Source organism: Epinephelus lanceolatus, chromosome 10, assembly GCF_041903045.1.
Source record: "Epinephelus lanceolatus isolate andai-2023 chromosome 10, ASM4190304v1, whole genome shotgun sequence".
Lineage (NCBI taxonomy): Eukaryota > Metazoa > Chordata > Actinopteri > Perciformes > Serranidae > Epinephelus > Epinephelus lanceolatus.
This window is the reverse complement of record NC_135743.1, coordinates 11,651,831-11,678,206: the sequence shown is the minus strand read 5'-3', so window position 1 is coordinate 11,678,206 and position 26,376 is coordinate 11,651,831. Positions and strand designations below refer to the sequence as shown.

Genomic DNA, 26,376 nt, shown 5'->3' with positions numbered 1-26,376 from the left:
TTCTAATGATCAACTGTTAAAGCATTATTTTAATCACACTAGATAAAAACACTTCTCATCCATAAAGCCACAAACAGGACTTCTTACCTTAGAATTTAAACAACACTGATTATGGCTGTGATTATATTAAAGTCACTAATAGTAAGACGTTCATGTGATTGGAGCATCTTTATAAGTTGTTCTGACGACAAAGGTGGTGTTCACTGCTGTTGGCAACCATGTCATTTTGTAATACTACCACTGTGGGGCACCAAAGTCTGAAATGAAAACTACTAATGTAATAGTTATGCAGCACCACACCTTCAAAGAAAACAAGAACCTTATTTGTTTATTCAGATCAAATGTCTAATGATAATAATACTCATAATAACTATAAAAATAAACATAATAATAAGAAATTGCGGTAAAGCAATAACAGTAAATGCACATTTAAACAACACTAATAGTAATAGTAATAATAATAATAATAATGATAAACTACAAGAAAGAAAAAAATAGTGAAAAAGTGAAAGTGCTTCACATGAAAATAGACATAAAACAAAACAGACAAGGCAATTCAATATAAATGAACATTAAAAAACAGTTTAAAACAAGGATTTACTGATTAGCATTAAATGATAATAAATATAACATAATATAATAATAATAATAAAATAGACTCAATAGGTTATGCAGCACCACACCTTAAAAGAAAACAAGAACATGATTTGTTTATTTAGATCAAATGTTTATTATTATTATTGTTATTATTATTATTATTGTTATTATTATCATTAACAATGATAATTATAAATAAATAGCGATAACGGTAAATGCACATTTCAACATTATTATTATTATTGATAATAATAATAATAACCTAATTATTATTAAACCTAAAAGAAAGAAAAAATACAAAGAAATAATAACTTTAATTTATATAGCACCTTTCAAGAAACCCAAGGTCACTTTAAATGTAAAAATACTAATATAATAGTTTTATAATAGTATATTGTAACAGTATAGTAATATTTAATATATTTAAAAAATAGATTAAATTTATTTAGATCAAAGGTTTTTATTATTATTATTATTATTATTATTATTATTATTATTATTATTATAATTGATTAGCATTAAATAAAATAAAAAAAAAAAAACTTAAAATGCATAAAATGGAATAATAAAATACCGAAAGCTTTTTTCCTCTTTGCCTTCATTTCCCGTGGTGCCCTCGGGCATTGCGTCGTGCAACGTCACATGTTTTCCTCCCTCACGCGGTGGAGCCCTCGGGTAGACTACCGAAGCGGAATCGGGGAACATGGCAGACGAGGAGGACTCGGCGCCGGAGCCAGCCGCCGTCTCTCCCCCGGAGAGTCCTCTCCCCGGGCGGCCTCACTCTGTCTCCTTCTCCGAGAGCGTCCAGCCGGCCGTCGGGATGGTGAGCCAGCTGCTGACCCAGCCGTCCTCCCTCAAGTTTGATAAAAACATCAAACAGGCCTTCTACAACACGGGGGCGATGATCTTCGTGGCGATATGCTGCGGAGCCGCCGTCCTGGTCTACTTCATCCTGGAGGCCTTCCTCCGCCCGCTGCTCTGGGCTGTGCTCTGCGGGACCTTCCTACACCCCTTCAAGTACTCCCTGGCTCGGCTCGGCCGCTCGTGGCTCAGCGGCCTGCAGGAAACCGGGACGCCCATCGTGGTGGGGACCCTGCTGATCCCAGTGTGGTGTGTGAACTACGGGGTGGAGCTGATGGGCAGGCTGGTGCTGGAGAGGCTCATGGTGCTGCTGGTGATCGGGGCCGGGGCGCCGCTAGTTTACTTCCTCTACCTGTCCTGGAGCGTCATCGGCATGCAGGTGATCCTCGGGCACGTCTGCTGGATCATCGGGGCCGCGCTGGACTGTTTCCACACTGTGTGGGTGAGTGGACAGTGACAGTGGGAAGTGGTCACAATCCCCGTAGGGTGATGACAAAGACCTTCTGTGTCACCCGGTGTGGATGCTACTGGGTGGGTGAGGTCAGGCTGCAGACAGCTCAGAGAGGAGCTGGGCCATAGAGTTAAAATCTATATCGCAATAGTAATAAGAATAACTTAAAAATATTGATCACATTACTGCGTGTAAAATGCACAGTCACATTTAAGATTCTCAAACTGATGTGCAAACAGCAATGATCCACTGATATCTGTAAAATTCAGACATGTAATACAAGAACTTTAATATAGAGCCAAGATTGAGAAGTTAATAGACAAAAAATAAAAAAGAAAATGTTAGTTGCAGCCCTACACAAACAAATGATGCCATGATCAATAGTCGATAAACAACAATACTGAATTCAACAGGTTGACAAATGCTGCAAATAACATTTCCCTGAGTGTGTCTCAACATGAGCTTTTCCATTAACCTATTTTCCTGGAATATTTGCCCAAACTTGTATTTTAGCTAATCATATTTCCTGCAGCTTCAGCGATCAATCAATACCTCATTATCCCCAAACAGCTGCAGGGCCCTGAGCCAGGCTATGCTCCGACTAGATACTAATTGCATTAAACGTTCCTCCTCCTCAGACAGCCTGTCCTTTCTCTGAATGCAGAAGTGGACTGACACAGGGCTCTTGTCCATAAATAGGATGGAGCGCACACAATATTGAATTACAATGAAAGATTTCTTTGTGTGGAGTGGGACCAGCTGATCACAGGCTGCTGGTGCATCATATTTCATGCTTTCTTTTAAATTAGTGAACGGCAGCAGACTGTCTGCTAGATGACAGAAAGTCCCGTCTGAGCACGTCAAGGTATTTGAATGTTTTTGAAATGTGCAGTAGTTTAGGAAAATATTGAGATAGCAGCAGTCAATCAGTCAATCAAACCATTGTGTAGGTAAAGTGGGACACGTTCACACTGAATGGAGCCTGTTTGTGGGTCTTTCCCTCCAATCCAACTTTATTTGTTAAGCACTTTAAAACAACCACAGTGGACCAAAGTGCTGTACAGAATAAATAATGACATAATAAATAAGAGGCTCACATGAGGCATAAAAATTGCGTATAAAATACAAATAAAATAAATTAAAAGGCATAACACATAACAGCCATATAATAAAAACAATAAAATAAAATCAACATCTCACAAAGTGTCAAAGGCCAAGGAAAAGAGATGAGTTTTAAGAAGAGATTTAAAAGCAGACAGAGAAGAGGCCTGTCTAATGTGCAGAGGCAGATCAGAACTTCCACTCAGGAGCAGCTGAGCAGCTGATCAGCTGACCCGAGAGAGCGGGTGGGAGTAAGGGGCCGATCACACCTACAGGTAGCGCTAGAAACACGGACACTTCAAAGACACTTGAAATGCCTGAAACGCCCTTTCAATGAGCGCTCCTTACGAGAAGCGCCTGTAGAGCAGGGGTGCATACGCAACTGGGCGATCAAAACATTGAAAATGGACCCTGAGACAGAGCTATGGTGCTACTGGCGCCTGACGCCCAAAAGTTGAGATTATTTCAACTTTCAACGTCTACAAATGCACGTCTAAAAAGACGCCAGAAAAAGAATGCGCGTCTAAAAAGATGCCAGAAAGACGCTCGTCATAAAAAATGCTTGAAAACCAGTCAGACGCGTGGTATCATAGGGAAATCAGTTGTTTTACTGGCGTCTCGTTTCTAGCCCTCCTTGTAGGTGTGATCGCCCCCTAAGGGTGTAGGAGCTCAGAGAGGTAGGGCAGGGCAAGACCATTCAAGGATTTAAAAGCAAATAAAAGAATCTTAAAATGGATCCTAGCATGTATGGGCAGCCAGTGGAGTGAGGCTAAAATGGGGGAAATGCGCTCATGTTTACGTGTGCCGGTTAAAAGATGTGTGGCAGCGTTCTGTACCATCTGACGATGGGCGATGGAGGACGCACTAACCCCATCATACAGTGCATTACAGTAATCCCGCCAAGTAACAAATGCGTAATTGGAAAAAGCTCTATTTAACGACCGACCTGATCTGGCTGTCAAACTAAAGATCAGAGTCCACTTTAACCCCTAGGTTTGTGATGGTAGGTCTGATAAACTGGGCCCAGATCTACAGGGAAGGGGTCCCAGTGGTGCCACCAAAAACCATCACTTCTGTCTTTATATCATTAAAATCTAAAAAGTTCAGAGCCACCCAGGCCTTTATGTCATCAAGACACTTTAGTAACATTTTGACAGAGTATGTGTCATTCTTTTTAAGCGGCACATAAATCTGACTGTTGTCCGCATAATAGTGAAAATATGCTTCCTAAGTATGGAGCCAAGCGGGAGCAAATAAAGAGAGAAGTGAAGAGGGCCTAGAAGTGAGCCCTGTGGGACCCCACACGAGAGCGGAGCAGAGGAGGATACAGGGTCACCAAGGCTGACACAGAAAGTTTGATCTGCCAAGTACGACCTGGACCACTCCAGTGCTATGCCTCCTCCCTTACAGGCTCCACGGGGCCTTTTTATCATCTTGCCTAGCGGGGCCTCTAAATCATTGCAGCTACGCCCTCCTCATCATCTACTCTTAATACCTCTGCATGTGGAAACACTGCAGGAACACGTACAAACACACCATCCTGGAGCCATGTTTGTGTGTGTGTTCTGTATGTTTTGTTAAATTAAAAATTTGAAAATAAAATATTCAAAAAAAACAACAAAAAAACACCTAACCAAAGCAGGAACACTGTAAAACAACCCTATCATCGAGCATACACTTAAAATGATTTAATGACACATACCTGTCTGATTTAAATATCTATTGTAACTTGTTCCATTAATTTAATGATTAATCAGTTCTAACTAATTTATCTGTCGACTAATCGATTAGTAGTTTGACCTCTGCTTTAATTGTGTAAAACCTAATTAAAGAGCAGTAATATTGGATTATTGCCGAGCTCTTCTTTCTGAGTATAAATCGTAAACACTGACAAACTGAAACAGTAACATGTGTGGACGAAGCATCAGCTGAGCAGAAGTTACAGTATATAGCTATATCTGATTGTAACCCATAATATCTCCTCTTGTTTCCTCTCAGGTGTGCACTGTGGTGTTCGGCTACCTGTTGGCGGTTTGCTTCAAGTGGAGTCCCCACACTGAGCACTACCTGAGGGCTCTGGCTCTTCCTGTCTGGGCCGTCCTGCTCTTCTACATTGGTGAGTTTGGGGAGGAGGGGAAGCCTGGAGTATCTGCTCAGTCATGTTACTGTTTCATACTTTCAAATTCCATCCTTGTCTCTGGGAAGAGTTCATACTCAGGTATTTAAGATCCAGTTCTCGACTTTATTAACAACTGTTTTATAAGACCAGGCGGTACGTTCCTCAGAGCCGAACCAGATAGATTGGGAGATGTAATGGATGTAAATGTGTGTGTGTCATGGTTTGTATAAAGAGAACTGGGTAATTCATGTATCAGAAATAAGAATCAAGGCGACAGGTTGTATAGAAATTTCTACACACTTACAATTTGTCATTTCTCCAGCAGAGTTTGACAGGTTTAAGGGATTTAGGAGCACGCACTCACTGATCATCATTAGAAAAGCTCAACATCTCTGTTTATGGTCTCAAAAACTTTGACAGCACTAATAACTAACCTGAGACAACTAGGATTTGTACCCAGGTTCATTCTAAACTCTGATGTATCCATCTCACTGTTCAAGAAAAAATAACTTAACTGATCTGAGTTCAGACTGTTTACTTCCAGCACAGCTACACTGTAAATGAGCCTCCGACCTGCCTGTCAAACACCATCAACCCATAAACCTTCCCGACACAGCCCGGCTCTGAGTGGAGTCCTGCGGGGATCAACAGATGTAAAGTCCGGTGGCCAGTGGCTGCTAGCTCCACTGCTGTTCAGCACCTAATGAGCGGAGCTATTTGCTAACAACCACCGCTGCTACTAACAAACTCCACAAGTTCATTCAGCAGCTCAGACACACACAGCTGATAATTTACTGCTTAACTACAGCTCGCACCAACGGCTGACGCTGCTCCAGTGTGATTGTTTTTTCTGGCTAGCGAAACATCCTGGTGCAGACTATTTACTGGAGTTTGACAGCCTGTCGGTCAGGCGGCATTTGAAGATAATTACAAGCACAGTCGTTCTCGGCTTTCAATGTCCGATAGTCCACCACTGACATTTTTGTCACGTCTCATCAACGAAAATGAAGCGTACATTTCATCTTAGTTTTTATTGTTGAGATCTGTTTTTAGCTCGTCATTGTCTCATTTTCATCACGGAGTTCATGAAAGAATGTCATCGTAGTTTTCGCCAATGAATTTAAAGCTTAAAAGCTAGCATATGGAAGTATTTTCGCTTCTATGAAGTTGCAAATGGACCTGGACAAGAGCCACACTGTGGTAAGAAAAGATAATGGAAGTAAATTCATCTGTTTATTTTACTTTTAAATATGTAATGTTTTAAGAAGGAGCAAGTAGTCACACACTGTGTAGAAATCATTGTTCGATAGTTGCATTGTAGTCCTCTGAATTGGATTAAAATCATGAGGTACCTGGACATTCCCAGCCGTACTTGGCAGGTAGCAGGTATCTAAAGCAGGTTCCAGTGAATGAAGCCAAACTCTGCGTTTCTGTAGTCCAGATAAAACACTGTCTCTAGAGGTCTACAAGCCCATTAGACTGAGCACATGCAGAGCTACATTGAAAGATGATGAAGTCTCCAGTATTTATAGCACGCTTAATGCGTGCCGAAAAGAGGTGTTGACCTTCAGGGCGTGAAATGTTAAGAGTGACTGAGTGCTGTTCAGAAGAAATTTGGCTCCAGATGAGAACAAGGAGGGTTTTCACATGACTGTTGGCAAACCTGAGAAAATGTTCTCTGTCAGGACACTTCCATAACATACAGAGACTTGTTTCAGCCGACACAGAAGGAGTTCAGCAGAGTTCTTCCAGAGTTTTTTGCCAAGAAATACAAAACATCACGCAGTATAAGAGCAATATGTTTCTCCACAGTAGTTAGAAGATACACAGTTACTCATGCTGATTTCTGATCTGTTTTTAGTGTCTCTGACCGGCTCGTGGAGAGTGCCCATATTTGTGATTGTGGTTATACTCATCATCGTGGGCTCCCAGGAGAAACCACCTGTCCCTGGCAGAGGTGAAGATTTATGGACATACACACACACACACACACACACTCACACACATTCCTATTCAGCTCACTGAGAAGCCTCTGCTCCCCGTCAGCTGGCTTTCATAAACATAATTGTATAAAAGAGTATGGGTAAATGTTTATGTATGAGTTAAACAACAGAGATACAACGTGTTAATTTTATGATCTTTAAAGGTGCTGGTACAGTAGGTGGATTTTGGGCAACAGAGCCAGGCTAGCTGTTTCCCCCGTTTACAGTCTTTATGCTAAGCTAAGCTAACTGGCTGCTGGTTGTAGCTTCATATTGACTGTACAGACATGAGCGTGGTATCAATGTTCTTATTAAACTCTCCGCAGTAAATGTCAACCTATTGCTTTAAAAGTCAAGGGGGTCAAATCAGCTTTGACCTGCTCCGGAGCAGGTTAATGCTTAAGCATAAGTTACCACAGTGATTTATCCCAGCAAAAAGAGAACCAGCTTCATGGTACTGAAACCCAGAGTTAACCCTGCAGTTACGTCGCTAACTCCAAATCCTGCTTCGTAGCACAGGCCTCAGCTCTCATCCTTTTAACAGCTGAAAAGTCCTTTATTGACATTTGTCTTGTCTGAACCTTGACCTCTACCAGCTTAAGATCAGATTAAGTGATGCAGTATCTTAGTATAGCATTCCTTCAATCATAAGCAACTTGAGGTGGACAGTTTGCCCTTTAATCTGCGGACAGTTTGGACCATGAGGGGAACGTACAAACAAACAAACATGCTACTACTATGTGTAATTGTTATTGTCTGTTTGCGTTCGTCTCCTCAGGAGAGCTGTCGGGGCAGGTGTTGTCATTCGCTGCTAACACTATTTACATGGCAATCTCGTGTAGCAACCTTCAGATGAAAACTGAGCCAAGAGAAGACACTGCTGCAGGTAAGAGAGCACACTGTAAACTCTGTCTATTAGAGAGGCGGCTATAGCTAGAGTTACAGTGTGTATGCTGTAGTACATGGTTTTTGGAAGTGTGGTGGAGATTTGGGATGAGCAGTCAACAATTCACCAAGCAAACAGGCGTTAAAAATCATCACAGCCATACACATCAGAAGAAGTCAGCTAACTATTGCGTTTGAAGCCCCCTAACTTCCTGAAGATAAAGCAGCCATTAGAGGAACTGCAGCTCAAGACACTTCTGCTTTTGGCGTCACTACTCAGCGATGGTGGTTTACACTGTACATTGGCATCACTTTGTTCTTCCTTTCACTTCCTCCTTTGTGCTTCCTGTTTCCTCTCTCTAAAGATGGTGTGCACTCATTACCCGCAGGCCTCTTCCAGAAAGAGAAAAGCTCCAGCAGAGCCAGTGATATCTACTTTATTCTCCTGGTGTGGGCCATTGTGCTGGTTCAGGTGTGGCTCAACCTCTGGATCCTGCAGCTGCTGCCTATCCCAGTGGCTGGTAACACACACACACACACACACACACACACACACACACACACACACACGTTCCCCGTCACATACGTCCTCTCAGATCCACTGTGCTCAGACTAATGTTGCATTGATGCTTTAGTGTGGGTGCTGAAGAGGCTGGTGGTCCACTTTGGCCTGAAGGGCTTTGCAGAGCGGACTCTCGTGTCGTGGTGGGCGGTGCTGGAGAAGCTTGGACGTGAACGAGAGGAGGCCCTGCTGCCTGGACCAATCAAAGGCTTGGCTCAGTTCCTGCTGCGAATCGACACCAAGGTAATGTCTCTGACTGATCTCCAAGTGCTGCTGGTGCAGGCGCTGTCATTCTTCCCTCTTTGTATGATTTCAGACATCCTCCTCCAGGCACACACACATTTTCTGTTACACTGGTGCATCTTTTAGTGTTCCTGTAGTTTCCTCCTCACTGTCTACATTAAAGGCCTGCAGTGGCTACTGAGGACTGTTTGGCCAATTAACATTGAAGGTCACTCAGACTGGGTATCTGCTGTTCAAATATTAGAGAATATACACTCACTGGCCACTTTATTAGGTACACCTGTTCAACTGCTTGTTGCTCAAGATAGCCAATCAGCCAATTACGTGTCAGCACATGGCAAAAACTGAGCATCAGAATGGGAAAGAAAGTTGATTTAAGTGACTTTGAACATGGCATGGTTGTTGGTGCCAGACAGGCTGGTTTGAGTATTTACTGGGATTTTCACATACAACCATCTCTAGGGTTTACAGAGGATGGTCCCAAAAAGAGGAAATATCCAGTGAGCCAAAATGCCTTGTTGATGCCAGAGGTCAGAGGAGAATGGTCAGACTGGTTCAAGATGATAGAAAGGCAACAATAACTCAAATAACCACTGGTTACAACCAAGGTCTGCAGAAGACCATCTCTGAACCAACAACACGTCCAACCTTGAAGCAGATGGGCTACAGTTTGTTTTAACATCTTCTGACCTGGATCTGAACCAACTGCAGTCGCATGACACATTGTTTGGGTTAAACATGAGCATGTTACAGTCTTGGAGGATTATTAATGTGCACCTCCTCCTGTACTGCATTAATATGCACATTCAGCACATCCAATGCATCAAAACAAGGCAACAAGGCAATTGATCCAGTCCGCTTGTAAATGCTGTCGTGAGAACACGAACCAACTCTAGGCAATTATGCAACTTTGAAACAAAATTAGTTCCTGATTCAGACCAAAGCAAGACAACTCTAGGTCTGAAAGCACCCTTAAGAACATGTTGTGGAGGCACCCATCAGCTCACCTGGTAGAGCAGGCACCCCATGTACAAAGGCCACATCCTTGCCACAGCAGCTGCAGGTTCAATTCCAACTCTGGCCCCTTGCTGCATGTCATCCTCTCTTTCTCTCCCCCTTTCAGGCCACATCTTTCCCATCTAATAAAGGCAAAATGCCCCTAAAAAATCTTTTAAAAATATAAATGAATGCAAAAAAATAAAAAGTAAATCACTTGGTCTGTTTGTTTCAGAGAGGAAGAAACCTCTGCGGATAATACAGAAACCTGAAAAAAGTCTTAACTGGGAGTTCACGTGTGCTGGTTGCAATGTTCAGTCCTCACAGCTAGATGTCACTAAATCCTACACACTGCTCCTTTAATAAAACACCACAGATTAGATAGTGCAGGGATAATGTTTGTGTGGTTGTGGTCAGTCTCATCAGAGATGCTAGATTACTAGATTAAGTACTAAAATTAACAGCATGGTAAATAAACATAAATATAACATCTATCAGCATGTGAATGGGCTACAGCACAGATAGGCCTGTGTTATCAAACATCTATAGGCTACTTTGAGAGTACAGCTTACAATGTTTTCAACTGAGATGTTAATTTTATAAAATCTTAAAACCATAACTACACCATGTCTTAATAGAGACAAAATTTTAATATTAGGCGTGTTGATTTCACTGTCCATTCTGTGCCCATTGGTGAGAGTGAATTTATACTTTTAATTTTAATTTTTGATCAACTAGTCACATCTTTTAAAAGAATGCATTTTTGTTCAGGGAATCCTTATGAGAAATTTTAAGACTAGGTCAGGAGCTCTCTGAAAGTGTTCTCAGAGTGTTATGTTGTCATATATTTCCTAAAACAGAGCAAATATCGGACTTTGTCAGGTGAAAACAAACACGACTCCGAATAAATGTTCACATTGCTCTGTGTCTGCTGAAGTAGAAAACGACTGTGTGCTAACATGTTCACTTTATAGACTGTTTCACTAAAGTGCATCGCTAGACAACAGCTTGGGTCCATGTTTACTTCCTGTCAGCTGATGTTGTTTACATACCCTGCAGAACATTTAAACAGGAAATACAAAAGGACCCCTTTAGGATGTTGTTGTCAGCTTGAAACAATCTATGGGTCACAGCTGACACCTTTTATAGTAAAAGATGTCTCCTGGTGTTTATGGGTTGCACTTATGTGGTGTGTTTATAATCACAGTGATTTGCATCCCACTGTAACGCCAGTCCTCACTCTGTAGTTAAATCCTGCCTGCCATGCTCCACTTCCTGATCCCTCACTGCCTGTGCCCACAGAGGTGGTGTTCTTGTCGCACGGGTACATGTGATGACTGCTGCACAGGTCTTTCCAATAATAATCTTCCCAATGTCTCTTTGTCTCCTCCCCAAGCTCTGGCATTGGCTTAACAAGCAGGTAATGATTTGGAGGAGCAGAGTGCTGAGAGAAAGAGAGACTGAGAGAAAGAGTGTGCATGTGAGGAAACTGGAGAGTAGCGTAAAGTAACCTGTGTATATGTATGTGTGCGTGGGTGTGTGTGTGAAGGCGTGAGCAACACCTTGTAGTAGCTTGGACTGGCGCTTTACCCATCCACTGTCATCAACCTCTCATCCTGTCTACACGTCTGTCCTCTCGCTGCTTTCCCGCCCCCTGCTTTTGTTTTCACCGGAAGCTACGGTCAAGGAGGTGGGACTCTTCACTCCCTCGGCCTCGTCCGTATCTTCCCCGCTGCGAGCTACCCGGCAGGTTTGGCTTGAGAGTGTTTGAGCTGCATGGAGAGATGGCTGATGTAGACGGAGCGGAGCTGAGTGGGAGGAGAGGGCAGTGTTTCTAAATCTGATGGTAACTTTTTATAGAGGTGTAGGAGAAACACTGCCCACGGACCCCTTGGAGAGACGTGGTTACGCTTCAGGAGCTTGTATGGGTGGGAACAGGGCTGGACAAAACAATGGAAACACCTGACAGTTTGAGAATATGAAGCGCTAAATAAAAACCAACTTGGACCAACTTGTACCTTATTAGAAAAGCTTTGCTTCTCTCTGTGGTGTTAATACATGAGGCCTGAACTGTATGTAGTAGCATTAGACACTCCAGTTTTTAGGGACAAAGGGTGTGTGTCAGAGATCAGGGCTCAATCAGCCTTAAAGCTGTTGTTGACAACTTTTATACAAACATCTTTATTTTTGCTGAAATCTATCTGTCACGTCTGACTGAAAACAACCAATCAGAGCTGAGGAATTTCAAACGCAGCTGTCAATCATGTCAGTTAGGCCTGGGCGATGTAACGACTATGTACGATATATTTACAAGCAAGACATAGATCTAAACAACACCATTTATATTGATATAGGGTCCAGTTGCGTTACATAATGCACACCAGTGTTCATCTCTCCTCTCTCACACTCTCCGCACAGCTCCGCCTCACTAATTCCCCCCGAAAGTGTTTGGTGGAAACGGGGCTTAAGAGAGACACAGAGCTGCTACTCTGTTTAATTAGTCTACAGTGTGAGGCCAGTGTGTATGCTGCACGTGCTACGCTTAATCAGTCTGTGAGTTTTATGAAATCACCTCAGCAGCACACGTGCAGTACAGTGCTGCGCTGCATGTGAGGGAGACAGAGCTGCTTGATCGTGTCCGGTGAGCGTTTGTTTGCTAGTTTGTGGATCATAGCGCGTCGCCGTGCTTCTTGGTAGTTGTAATTTGTGGTGCAACATGGAGACAGCGCCTGGAGGCAGGTGACAGATGTGTTTAAAACAGAAATGCAGTGACAACACAGATGTTTCATATACAAGATGTATATGAAATCCTTCCCTCCCTTGGCCTGTCTGTTGATGCTCTGCGCATGGATAAAATTAATAGCCTAAATAAAAGATTTAAATAATTTTCCAGCACTAGATTCATTTGAAAGGCCGTAGACTTTTAACTAACTTTTTAACTTTAATTGTTCCAAACTACAGTGGATTTAGGCCTACTTCATACTATTATACTCATGTTATAGTTTAGTGTCCTGTGCTGCAAACCTTTATACGTCTGTAGCTCCAGTGCTGTGTGCATTAAGTTAACGTACAGCCCTGCGTTTATTTTATATTGTTTTTCATTTACATGTTGTGCAGTTCTGTCTTTTCTAACAGGGAAAAAAAAATCTGTCTTTGCATCTTATTTTGACCTCAGACTGTTTTTATAAAAATGCTTGTGACATCTCAAATGTGGCTTTGACTGAACACGTAGCCCATATCTTAGGAAATACGGAGATATGTATCGTGTATCGTCAGTCAGCCTGAAAACACCGAGATATGAATATTTGTCCATATCGCCCAGCCCTAATGTCACTGCGGGTAAACTGTCAAACTAGGCAGCGCAGAAACACATTTTAGTGTACTGTTTAGCTGTAAAATGAGAAAGTTTGTGACCCGGCCGCCATGTTGGAAACAAAAACAAAAGCACTGCCCACTGGCTGCAGCAAACTGTCTCATTTTACAACTAAACAGAAATGTCTTTAGAGTGGCGTTAAGAGCAGGTGATGTTTTGTTGGTGCTCAAGACACTGCACTGACCTGCCTGTTTAGCTGCCTGATTTAGGGATTTAAAATTTAAGAATAAATCCTTGCTGATGTGGTGTTTCCATTTTTTTGTGAACTAATTTTTTTGCTGTACTGGATTCAATCCACATCAGTGAGCCTGCCAAATATCTTCTGTAAAGTGAGGCTGCGTTCTTACAGACAGTAAGAAAAAAAGGTTAAATGTTCACCTTAAAGGAACACTGCACCCACAAAGTGATAGTTTATATTTCAGTTACTGATGCAGTGTTACGTTGAATTTGTGAGGAAATCTTTGTCTCACATAACTGATGCATCTATGATCTATAATCCAAGTCTCATTCATCGAGTCGTTTGCTCACTACCTCCCAAACACAGCCATTTTCACCAAGACCTTGCTACTTAAAACGTTTTCACATAAACAGTCTCATGCAGGGACTAGTTGTGCGCCTGGTCAACCACGTATGTTTAAACTCATGCACAAGCAGAGGTCAAACACATGCGCTCGCCCAGGCACTATTAGTATTAAATTGTAATGTTTTAACGAAAATACATGTTTGGGGAGTACTGAGCATACAGCTGCATAAATGATACTTGGATTAAACTGCACGAGTTGTGTGAGAGTTTGTAAACAGATGTTTTGGTGCTGCTGTTAATTTACTCCAATTTATGAATAATGTTTGGACTTCAGGACTGAATCAGTTTATGTAGCTGAACTGCAGTGGGACCTTTACTGCCATATCATTTCACCATTAATATAATGACAAACCATCTTGGCCTTATGGGAGAGAGGTGTCCACTAACAGTAACTTCCCATTGACTCCTTGATTTTAACACATTGATTGTGTGACATTAACACACACACACACACACACACACACAAAGACTAAATCTGCCATAAGCTGGCTGTTGATGCAGTTTTGGAGCATTGAGAAACCTGAGTTGAGAATTTCACCCCCTCCGGACAGGATTAACTACAAAAGATTGACGGACGTATTTGCAACAGTTTTAAAATCAAAGGTAGTGACAGAGAGTTCTGAACGTGCATGTTTCCCAGTTTAAGTGTAAGAACGTGTGCATGCATGTGTACAGATATCCTGGCTCATTCAGCCTTACTGTTCTCAGGGCCCGAGCGAGGCAGCGTTTAGATCCAAAATGGCATCTTCACGTGGGAAGGACACAGGTTTCTCCATGTGTCTGATCACTGTATGTTTCCAGCCTCTTCAGAACTGCACTGACTTTGTATCTCTATCTCTGTGTTTCCCCCCTTTCTGCTATGTCGTCCTCCTCTTCATGTGCACAGATGGTCGTGTGGCTGGAGCGATCTCTGGATAAAATCATCAGCATCTTCATCATCTTCCTCCTGGTCACAGGGACCCTGCTCATGGCTCTGCTGCTCACTGCTATGGTACTGTTGTTGTTCCTTTTGAATTACCTCGCTGTATTTCAGAGGCACTGACATCGTCTTGGTTGACAAAGTAACTTTTATGTCTTTAGGTTCACCATGAAAGTGTTCACATCATTGACGTAACCAGTAACCTCATCAACGAGACCCTGTCCAACCATCCTGAATGGGCCAAGTATGACAATTTACCCTCTTTTTATTTGTACCTTTCCTCTTGTTTGGAGTAGAGGTGGGAATATATGGATTATTCTCAATGTATAATGGCTTGTTCCACGTGGGATGTGTAAAATGACTATAATGTGCATCTTTTTTTTGTAAGCCACCAGCATGAGACATTTTCGTTCCTGCATGTCTTTGGACTGTGGGAGGAAGCCTAAGTACCCAGAGAAAACCCACGCTGACACAGGGAGAACATGCAAACTGCGCATGGAAGGGCTCCCCCACCCCAGGGTTTGAACCAGGAACCCTCTTGCTGTGAGGCAACAGCGCTAACCACTACACCACTGTGCTCCCTCCTGTGTCAGCCTTGGTTTTCTGCGGGTACTCCGGCTTCCTCCCACAGTCCAAAGACACGCAGGTTAATTGGTGACTCTAAAGGTGTGAATGGTTGTCTGTCTATATAGCCCTGTTTCCACCAAACATTTTCGGTAGGGTACCTTTGGAACCAAAAGTAACCCTTCAGACATGGTACCTAGACCCTGGGTCCGTTTAGCGTTTCCATCGCAAACAGTACCCTTAAATGTGGGCGGGGTTGTTGTCACTCACTGCTCCGTCCACTGTATTTCCTCATTACCGGTGAAACAGAGGGAAGTCTGCGCCTCGTTTATCGTCCACAGAACGAGGCTGCATGCCAACATTTTCAGAACAAAACAGGCTGCAGTGAGTCTCTCCGTGGGATATTTGAAAATAGCGAGTTTGTGCATTTAGTCCCTCTCTGGCAAGCTCAGGGGTTTTGTGTTACTGTAGCCCACAGGAACGACGCTCCGTGATGCTTTTTCTTTTCTCTGAGTGAGGATTTGGATATCTACCGTCCCAGTTGAGTTGATATATATTAACAATTGCTCCACTTACTAAAAATGTATGTCATATAAAAACTAAAGTAATGGTCAACGTTGTCACAGTGAAATTTAAGGTGAGTCGATGGATTCACGTCGTCGGCTCATGCATTGAGTAACATTACAAGTTAACGTTCCACCTTAAAAGGTGCTGGCAATCGGCCCAGACTCCAGCTGCTGTGAGAGGCAGCAAAACATCTTTTATTTTATAGTCACACTTTACTAATAAAACTCTCCACGGGATGAACAGTGGTTACATGAGCCTCAAAACCAGCCACAACTCAGCCCTGTACAGAGGGACTGTCCTCTATTGACCAATCAGACTGCAGTGTTCACAGCTCCACCTTTTAGTACCAGATCTGTGTGCTAGGTACCCCAACAGAGGGCGGGGGGGGGGGGCATAAATGGGCATGGTACGGAACGGTTCCATTGGTACCATCCACAACTTTTCACAGTGGAAACAGAAAAAAGCATACCGAACTGAGCTGAATTGTACTGCTCAGTGGAAATAGGGCTTATGTGTTAGCCCTATGATAGTCAGTCTAGGGTGTACCCTGCCTCTCGCCCAATGTCATCTGGGATAGGCTCCAGCCTCCCGTGATCCCCAACAGTATAAACGGTTATGGAAAATGAATGAATGAATGTATATATAACAATTGCTGCCTCATTTAATGTTTTTGTAATTGTGATTTATCAGGTTGTTTATTGTATTTTATTTGTCTACAGTAGTTCAGAGGAGAGTTAAAAATGTGGAGACATATTGTATATCATGATGTAGCCTAAAAAAAACATCATTTATTCCCCATTTCCCTCAGCCCTAGTTTGGAGTTTATAATTTCTCATTATCTTTTTCTGACATTGTCCTCCTCTAGTTGGCTCCCAGAGGCTCGTGTGGTGCAGAAGGCTCTAAATTCAGCTGCTACTAATGTCTATCAACACGGTCGAGAATGGATAACACAAAAGGTAAGAATAATAATTGCCTATATGTTTGCAATCGATTTCTCTGACTCAAAATATGGAAGCAAAAACTGAATACTCGAGTCGCCTGTTACGCATTGAAACTTCCTCCTTTTGTGCAGCTCCATAAGATGTTAGGAGACAAGGTGAACAACACAGCTGTGATCGAGAAACAGGTTTTGGAGCTCTGGGACAGACTGTACCACTCGTGGTTCGTGAAGGTCAGGACAGTTTTTGTTTTTATATCGCTTTTTACATTATCACATCCAGACTCAATACAAATGGTTATACAAGCAGTGGAGAAAAAACTAAGAAAAAACCTTGTACTGCAAGTGTAATCTCTGCCTTGTTTTCATTTGGATAGACAGTTTTAACACAACTACACACATCCAGAGAGGGAGAGGAAAAGGTTCAAATAAAATAAAATAAATACAAATCCTTGTGGCAGTTTGGCTTCACATAATTGCACACGTTACAGTGACAGATTTTTATTTCTCTCCTCTCTCACACTATATTATTATTATTATATATTAACATTTGTCAGTACCTTTTTCTTACGGGGGGATATAACCTAAATATGAAGCTCTAAAATCTAATGGCACTTGTGTTTTAAAGGTGGTTTGTGTTTGCCTTGTGTGTCTATTTAACCTCTTGATGCTGGGGACAGACTTGCCCTCTAAAAATATCATGCGCCTAATGTCCCATGCATTTTCCAGAACATGACCCTCACCGGACGCCACCGCGGTCAGAAGATGATGGTTCAGAGAGGGAACAGCTGGCTGGTGGACATCCTGGACTGGAAGGACATCGCCTCCTTTGTGCAGGAAAATATTGAGACTCTGCTGTCTGTGAGTACGACCGTGTTTAATTAACAGCAGCTTCTGTATGAGGCAGGTGCTGAGTTTGCATATATTTTGCTTTTATAGATGTGTTGGCCCATCGTCATGTTGGGACACACTTCATTTTAATACAGTTTGCCTAAAGCCTCGAGGGGGCTACATCATTTGTTTTTACTTTGTATTTGACCCTGATTGGCCTCCTGTGACAGGGCCATCACACAGAGTGTTGTGTGGCTAATACATGTTCTCTTTGGCTCACACTGGGTCATCTTGTCACTTGTTAGCTAAGCTAGCAAAACCATAACCTAAAAAGTACTTTAATAACCGAATCTTTGCCCTAAAGGTCCAGTTTGTGTCATTTAGGTGGACATAATGGCAGAAATGGAATATAATATTTAGAACTAGGTTTTCAGTAGTTTATAATCACCTAAAACGAAGAATCATTGTGTACCTTAGAATGAGCTGTTTATATTTAGTCCTCTTCCACAGAGGCCACCATGTTGTTCTACAGTAGCCTACAATGGACAAACCAAACACTGGCTCTAGTTAGGGCCATTGGCGTTTTCCTGTTTTTCCATTTTTTTTTTGTGTCTGCCACAGTAGCTCAGGAGAAGTTTCAGTTGGTTGCAATCTGCAACTTCACCACTAGATGCCACTAAATCCTACACACGAGACCTTTAACCCCAAGATTACATTTATAGAAGATGATTTTTATTTTTTTATGATCATCGATTTGTCCTGCTGGCACAGCAACAACTGCAACTAACATTAGACTTCCCTGCAGATTCTTCAAATGACTTTTACCTGATTGCTAATCAATTCTCAAGGTGACCATTATAAGGTTATACTGGGAACTTTGTACTAGGGGTGTGCCATATCATGTCGTTCGTGATAATACTGGTATAAATTTTAATATGATTTGAAAAATTCATATCATGATACTTGTGATATTTCAATGACAACAACAAGCATGGCCTGGAGCCAAGACGCCACCATGGTTCCTAAAAGAGGAGCAGCTTCACTAGTGTGGAATAAACTGTGGCATCCTGAATGTTTTATGTACAGCCCCGGACTTCTCTGACTCCTTTAGAGACTTACCGCTCAGAGAGAACTCACTCAGCAGCTCCTCTGGCAGCAGCACAGTCACAAGCTCACGAAAGTGTGCAATGCTGTGTCCTGCGACACCGTGCCTGTCTAGGTGAAATACCATATGGGCAGGTTTTTAGCATGTCCTATTGGTGTACACTGGGTGTTATGACAACTGCAGGCCATTTATCGTTGACATACGTCTAATTCTTTTGTAGATCCTGGAGTCTCTGTGGGTGGTGATGAGCAGAAACGTCGGCCTCCTTATCTCCACGACGACCACTCTCCTCACCGTCTTGTTCCACAGCGGCACGGCTCTGCTCAACTTCGCCCTGAGTCTGGTATGAGACACTAAAACATTAGTTGAGGCTCTTACCTGATGTAGAACAAAACACAACCATTTTAGTTTTTTGACAGTTAATAGTATCTAGTTCCTAAAATGTGCAGACAGAGGGTACATGCTGTAGCTCTGGTTGAGGGTGAGAGGCTGTCAGTAAATAGTTTGTTGGGCACAATGAAAGAGAGATCTGTGTGGGTACATGAGACCCTCAAAAAGAGGGTGGATCACGGGGAGTACCACCAGTTGGTCCAGGAGCTTCTTCTTGATGATATTTTAGAATGACCCAGGGGCAGTTTGACAACCTGCTGTCTATCATCGGGCCGTATAGCTCTGGGTATCCAGCAACCACTACCACCAGTTTCTCCTCCATTGTTTCCCAACTGTAAACTTGTTGTCGTGACCACCACAGAAGATCGCCACTCAAATCATCAGATTGGACGATGGGAAATAGACGATGAAAACAGAAATGACATGGGGCGTTTTTCCACTTTGAGTTGATGTTTTTCAACTTGACTTCAGAGCATTCTGGCAAAAATGTTAAGCGCCTAGAGTGCAGAAACACTAGCAATTCTAATAATAATTCTCATTAAAAACAATTACAAAAGCCGCCTCCAGCTGCTAAAACACTTTCTGTGTGATCGCGGCCTTAGACTTACAGGGACAGCGTCTGCCTTACTACATACATCTCAGGAAATAATGTTAAAAATTTCATCAGATGTGGACCAAATGTTCACAGACAGTCATGGCATTCAAAAGATTTCATCAATACCTTTGTTCATGTTTGACAATTACACACTTGAACACTCACTAATTATAGGCAGAAATTACATTGAAAATTAAAAACCCAAAAGGCGTATGTTTATGCATATATGAAGAAGTATAAATGTACAGTATCACTATCAATATCACATTTATTCATATAGCAATTCAAAGAAACATTTTATGTTCCTGCATGTTCCTGCACATTCCTTTGTTTTCCGTAATGTGTCATTCATGTGCACCAAATTATGACGTCTAACACAAAATGACCCGCTGTTTATCTGATTTATTGACATCTATTTATGAGCTTGTTCATTTTAAGTTAAAACCAGCAAGAATTTACACTGTGATGAGGTAAACCATTTTGCACTTAGACAAAAAATAGTTTGCTGCGTCTTTGTTTTGTCAAGAACCAGTCACAGAAAGTCGAGTCAAACTTTACTTGTAGAGCACATTTTTTAAAAAAAAAAACTGCAGGGCTGAACAGGCTCAAAATACCACAACAATTGAATACCGAAGCCAACAACAATAAGAACAGGAAAAAACAGTAATAGAGAAAGAATTGCAGCAACAACAGAGGATGAAGTCAAGGTGTCAAGCTCAACTCAAACGAACGCCAGTGAGACGAGCAGCGAGTTAAAGTTTCTGTAGTCTGAGCAGGTTTTATATGAATACCGTAAAATTTATTTGGGACAGGCCTTTAATTCATGTCACACAATCTGTTGCTCAGCAGAGATCAGGAATTACAATACAATTGTTTGTTGAAACCTCTATGAATGTTACTCATTCCCCAGCATACCGACACACCACCACGTTATCCTGTTAAAGCAATGATCACAACTTGATTAATAATCTCTGGCATTTGGCAGCCATTACATACATTTCTAACGCTGGATAGTGCAGATAATCATCTGAAGTTGTAGAAGTTACAACAAATCTGCAGACTGGTCTTAATGAAAGCATTTGTAACAGCCCTTGAAGTTTGATCCGTCTGTAAAGGGCATGATTATTCTTGGTGGTACATGCTTTAGTGGTAACGTAAACAGGCCAAATGTGCAACAGGGCTCTCTTAATGTGTTTTTCCGAGGCACGAGTTCAGGATGGATAATCTGAATTTATTTTGCTGCAGCAAACTTGCTTATATTTGTTCTTTTGCCATTCACACACAGGTGATTTTCCTTACTACTCTCTTCTACCTGCTGAGCTCCAGTGGTGAATACTACAAACCTGTCAAATGGGTGATCAGCCTCACCCCCCTCTCCCAGCCGGGACCCTCCTCAAACATCATCGGCCAGTCTGTAGAGGAAGCCATCAGGTAGCCACACACACAGAAATTATTTAAACAATATCTAAATGAGATTATTTTGACCCTGTGTGTTTGTTTTGCAGAGGAGTGTTCGACGCCTCTCTGAAAATGGCTGGCTTCTACGGCCTCTTCACTTGGCTCACTCACACCATCTTTGGCATCAACATAGTCTTCATTCCTTCTGGTGAGTCAGCGTGTTCGCAGCAGATCGCACCGTCACTTAAGCTGTACCTGCAAAGCCACAGTCTGTTTTCTCACTCTTCAAACTCCTCTCTCTTGGCCTGAAGCTCTGGCTGCCATCCTGGGTGCCGTGCCCTTCCTGGGGACCTACTGGGCAGCGGTTCCAGCAGTGTGCGACTTGTGGTTGGTGCAGGGCGAAGGTGTCAAGGCCGTGCTGCTGCTGACATTCCATCTGCTTCCAACGTATTTCGTAGATACAGCTATCTACTCTGACATATCAGGGTATGTATGTGTTACACCGGCTTGTGTTTGTGTTGTTTCAGCTTCCCCTCGTAGCAACATCTAACCAATTAATTTCTACAAACCCAAAATGTACCCAAATAAGGCTTTAAAGGAAACTATTCTTTGAGCTATAAGCAGTGTGTACATTTGCTACAGCAGTTTGAGAGAGACCAAATGAAAACAACAACAGTGGAACAGATAATGCTCCATCTCAGCTGCTGCTGGCAGCCTGGCCACGTGTCGCCATCTGTTTTTCCTTTAATAAGTTCTTCCTGTTTATGATTAGGTCTCACAAAAATAACAAGTTGAGATGAGGCCTAAGGTAAAGAGACTCACACTGCACACATTTACTAAAAACAGCTTTTTGTTGTTTTTTTTCTCGTCACAGTCCAGTAAATTCCAGTCACACATAATTTACATTATTACGTATTTTCAAAGGCAAACTTTGCATTTATGGCTACGGTTCAGTCATTTTGAGCGTTATGTGTAAATCAATTTCAATAGCCTTAAAGTTAATAATTAAGATTGGTCAGCTGCATTTATTTTTTTAAAATTAAAGTTATGTTTCTTGTTAAGTAATGCAGCTACAATGACATACTGTACTACAGTATTTTTTATGACATACTATGTAATAACTTTTTATGACACTTTTATGACGCAACATTTTTTGACATACTATACTATGAAATTTTATTATGATATACTATACTATAACATTTTTATGATGTAATTTATGGCATACTACACTATGACATTACTTATGACAATTCCATGACATAATATACTTTGACATGATATTTTTTGGTGATATTTTTATTACGTCCTGTACCTTTACAATTTTTTCCATGACATAGTATACCGACATTTTTGATGACATTCTATACTATGACAATTTTTAAAGACATTTTATGATGTACTATACTTTGACATTTTCGATGACAAACTGCACTATGGCATTGTTTTCGTAACATTTTTATGACATACACCACTGACATCTCTGGACGACATTTTCATGACATGCTATACTATGTCTTTTTTTTTCTCCATATCATTTTGTGACATACTATGCTGTGACATTTTTTTCACGACATGTTGTACTATGAGTGTTTTTTTATATTTTTAATGGCATACTATACCATGATTTTTTTTATAGGATTTGAAGGACATACTATACTATGACATTTTTTGATGACATTTTGACAACATACTATACTGTGGCATTTTTTATGACAAACTGTGCTATGGCATTGTTTTAATAACATTTTGATGACATACAATGCTATGATATTTTTTTGGCGACATTTTCATGACATGCTATACTATGTTTTCTTTTGTTTTTTTCATATCATTTTTGTGACATATTATAGTGTGACATTTTTATGACTTTTTTTCATGACATATTGTACTATGACTGTTTTTTTTATATTTTTCATGACATACTATACCATGACATCTTTTATAGGATTTCAAGGACATACTATACTATGGCAGCAGTGAGAGCTCCACAGTTCAGTTTAACACGGACAATTAACAACTTTCTCCTTCTATCTTTTGATTGGTGTGCGTGAATGATTAAGGTGAGAAGCCGCCCATGTTTCACTTCCTCACATCGCCGAAGCTGTGAGTTGCACATGTGTGTGTGTGCGCTGCTGATGTTACACGATGTCAATCATGCGACGCGCCGGGAATTTGCAAGTCTAATTTGAAGATGCCCTGTACTATGACATTTTTGATGACATTTTGACAACATAATATACTATGACTTTTTTTGATGACACTTTGCCGACATACTATGAATATACAATGGCGTTTTTATGACAAACTATACTGTGGCATTTTTCGAACATTTTTTGAACATACTACATTATGGCATTTCTTTATAGCATACTATGCCATAACTTTTGTTGTCTGGTCTTCTTGTGTACGTGTCTCAGAGGTGGACACCCGTATCTGACAGGTTTGGCAGTGGCAGGCGGAGCATATTATCTGGGTCTGGAAGGCGCCATCATCGGGCCCATCCTCCTCTGCATCCTGGTAGTTGCAGCCAACATCTACAGTGCTATGCTGATGAGCCCCAGCTCTGCAGCGCCAACACCGGTGCAGTCCAACTGGCCGCTCCACCCACTCAGGTAAAGACAAAAAAGTCATCACATTCAGAGCTCACTGAGTCTCAGAAAAATGCAATCATACTATTATTGCTTGTCACTGTCAGGACATTCGCAGACTCCACCCCCTCTGTCCTGAAGAAGACCAATGAGTGAGAGCAAGAGGGTGTCCCTATGGAATGTCACTATGCTTCCTACTGGCTGATTCATTAGGGGGAAGCGCTCCCCTCACTGAAGCTCCTCCCTATGCCGCCTGGCTCTATAGGAGTCGGCCCCGACCAAGAAGAGATGGCGGCGTAACGGCTGGTCACTAATGATGCCGTCTGCTTACCAGAGCTGTTCCTGTGAGCTACATGGCCCCAGCCACTCTCATTCAAGTCCCTAAAGTTACAGAAGTGAGCTTTTATTGTGATCCCTCACATGGACCAATGACATCACATTGGGCATTACAATTTTGAATGACAGTGACGTTGATACTAATCAGATCATCTATCAAAACTAGTGCCTAAATTGATTTTGTCATGTTTAGAAATGCCTAAAATTGTCATGCGGTTTGTGGTTAACTGTAAGATGACATGTTTTATCTACAAAGCCCCCGATTTCCACCCTGCACACCCTGGCTGTGTTTTAAGCTACAGTATGTGGTCGTGCAGTATTTGTACTGCCTACCTCTCTCCTCATGGAGGCCCACTTTGTAGTGAAGGCTTGCCTTAGAAGTCCTCACGCCTGGCTCAAGAGTAGGAGTTGTTGACTGTTTTTTAGTTTAACTTAATGTGTCATTCAGGTTTCAGTGATAGTAGCTGTGAGTTTGCAACACTAGATCTCAGTTTTGACAAAGATTCACACTCCTGGTCCAGGCTTTGTTACCACTGTTTCACAGTTTTAAGTATCTGTACAGTTGAATTAAAGCTACATGTCTGCTAATTTTTTTAAGGTAACTTCAGTAGGTCCGATTAGAAGTCCTGCTTTCAGGGCGCATGGTCTGAATTCGCGACCTGAGGACTACCTCTGGTCAGTGAGGGAGTCTCTTTCTACATTTTTAATTTATTTTACGCCTTAAGGGCAACTTTGGTATTTTTCAACCTTTCAATCCTATTTTCCGATGTTTTTGTGTCTAAGATACTTACCGGAAAAACAGTTTTTGAAACTGGTCCGCTATTGTCTGGCTGGCTCTATACATGCTTAAATTGCTGTTAGATTTAATAAAGTGTGGTGTGTTTGGTAGAGGCTGTTGCTGTACAAACAAAAAGGATCTTACTCTAACAAAAAGGTCAGTGTCTGTAAGGATCCTTTCCACATTGTTGTTAGACACTGAAATAACAATCTGAGCCTGTAAATTGACGGTGCATAGTTGCCACTGTAGTCTGTTTCACCACCGCTGACTGCTTCGGTCTCACTCAATACTAGATGAATTTCAAATATTGTTGTGCCTATTGGTCACTTAGACACAAAACCATGGAAAGATGTGGTCCAGGTCGGGAAATATCGGAGTTAGCCTTAAACTTTTTGTTTTATTACACACTGTGAGTGCACACACACACATGCGTGCAACAAAGCTTTTAATTTTTAACACACTGAGCTTATCTGTCAGTATTGAAACACATTTACGGAATAACTTGATACTGACAGGTGTGACTGAGTATTTCTGCAAGCACTTTGAGTTTGGTGACTGTTTACTCATCACATGATTTCATCATAGTTTTGACCTCACACACCTCTAATCCGTTTTGTCAAATGTCTGTTTCTTTTCTGAACAGAGTATCAAGTAGTTTACATCACTTTATTAAATGAGCTGTACAGATGAATTGTGTAAGTAATGTGACACATTGATCATATATGGCTACTGTGTTAGCTTGTGTGAGGGCTGTGATGTGTTCTCGGTTGGAACATTTAGTTCAGAAACAGTTTCATGGTTGAACTACATTACTGTAGTTTTTGTTTGCCACCGTTTCTTTTACTGTTTTTTTATTTCCAGATATGCACTGACACAATAAATATGACCATTTAAATTGCAGTAGTTTTGTTGGGTGTCTTATTGCTAGATTGCTTTTTGGTTCAGTTAGGACTGCAACTAATATTAATTGTTTTTATTCACTTATCAAATGTTTGGTCTATAAAGTCTTAGGACACAGTATACAAGGGGTGACACTTTATCTGACCAACCATCTAAAGACTTCAGATTTTGAATTTGCAGAGATAAAGTGTTGGAAGTAGTATTAAGGTCTTTTACTCAAAACTACCAACACAGAAATTTCAATAAATGTTGTACATTTGAAATCTTAGTCAATGAATGGCTGTCAAATTACATTTGAACACATGTAAAAATGTTGTGAAACTTACAGTATAATTAAAAAAGGAGTTTAAAATTTTTTTCAAATTGCAGTATGTAATTAGGGGCATTGTATAGTATGGCATCAAAAATGTAATGGTATAGTATGGCGTCCAAAATGGCATAAAAATGTCATAGTATGGTGTCAAACATGTCAAAAAAAAAAACGTTATAGTATATTATGGCGTCCAAAACTGAATAGAAATGTCATATAATATCAAAATATCATATTATAGTATGGTGTCCAAAAAGTCATAAAAAACATCATAGTATAAAAACGTCATAGTATAGTATGTCGTCCAAAATAGCATTAAAACGTCATAGTATGGTATGTCATCAAAATGTCATCAAAAATGTCTTACTATAGTATATTATAGCGTCTAAAATAGCAAAACAA

At 41.3% G+C, this 26,376-nt stretch overlaps 1 protein-coding gene across 4 annotated transcripts; it reads left to right on the top strand.

The window, feature by feature from the left end:
• Positions 1-1,234: 1,234 nt before the first annotated feature.
• tmem245 (transmembrane protein 245) lies at positions 1,235-25,664 on the top strand. Of its 4 annotated transcripts, none has more exons than XM_033640440.2 (18): positions 1,235-1,900; positions 5,009-5,126; positions 6,991-7,086; positions 7,890-7,997; positions 8,386-8,517; positions 8,632-8,801; positions 11,194-11,217; positions 14,640-14,744; positions 14,834-14,916; positions 16,669-16,759; positions 16,876-16,974; positions 17,470-17,601; positions 18,897-19,019; positions 20,947-21,092; positions 21,167-21,267; positions 21,371-21,545; positions 23,480-23,674; positions 23,758-25,664. In XM_033640440.2, exons 1-18 carry the CDS (start codon positions 1,301-1,303, stop codon positions 23,804-23,806), a joined length of 2,547 nt encoding a protein of 848 aa, XP_033496331.1. In that variant the 5' UTR covers positions 1,235-1,300; the 3' UTR covers positions 23,807-25,664. The 4 variants fall into 4 exon arrangements, with proteins under 4 accessions (XP_033496331.1, XP_033496329.1, XP_078027645.1 ...); XM_033640438.2 differs by having other exon boundaries at positions 8,362-8,517; XM_078171519.1 differs by lacking the exon at positions 11,194-11,217.
• The last annotated feature ends 712 nt before the right edge of the window (positions 25,665-26,376 follow it).

Excerpts from the sequence above, each read along its gene's own strand:
- tmem245 (XM_033640438.2), top strand. The coding sequence starts at position 1,301 with ATGGCAGACGAGGAGGACTCGGCGCCGGAGCCAGCCGCCGTCTCTCCC. Across the intron at positions 16,975-17,469 it reads ACCACTCGTGGTTCGTGAAG|AACATGACCCTCACCGGACG; the intron begins GTCAGGACAGTT and ends TGCATTTTCCAG. Across the intron at positions 19,020-20,946 it reads TCAACTTCGCCCTGAGTCTG|GTGATTTTCCTTACTACTCT; the intron begins GTATGAGACACT and ends ATTCACACACAG.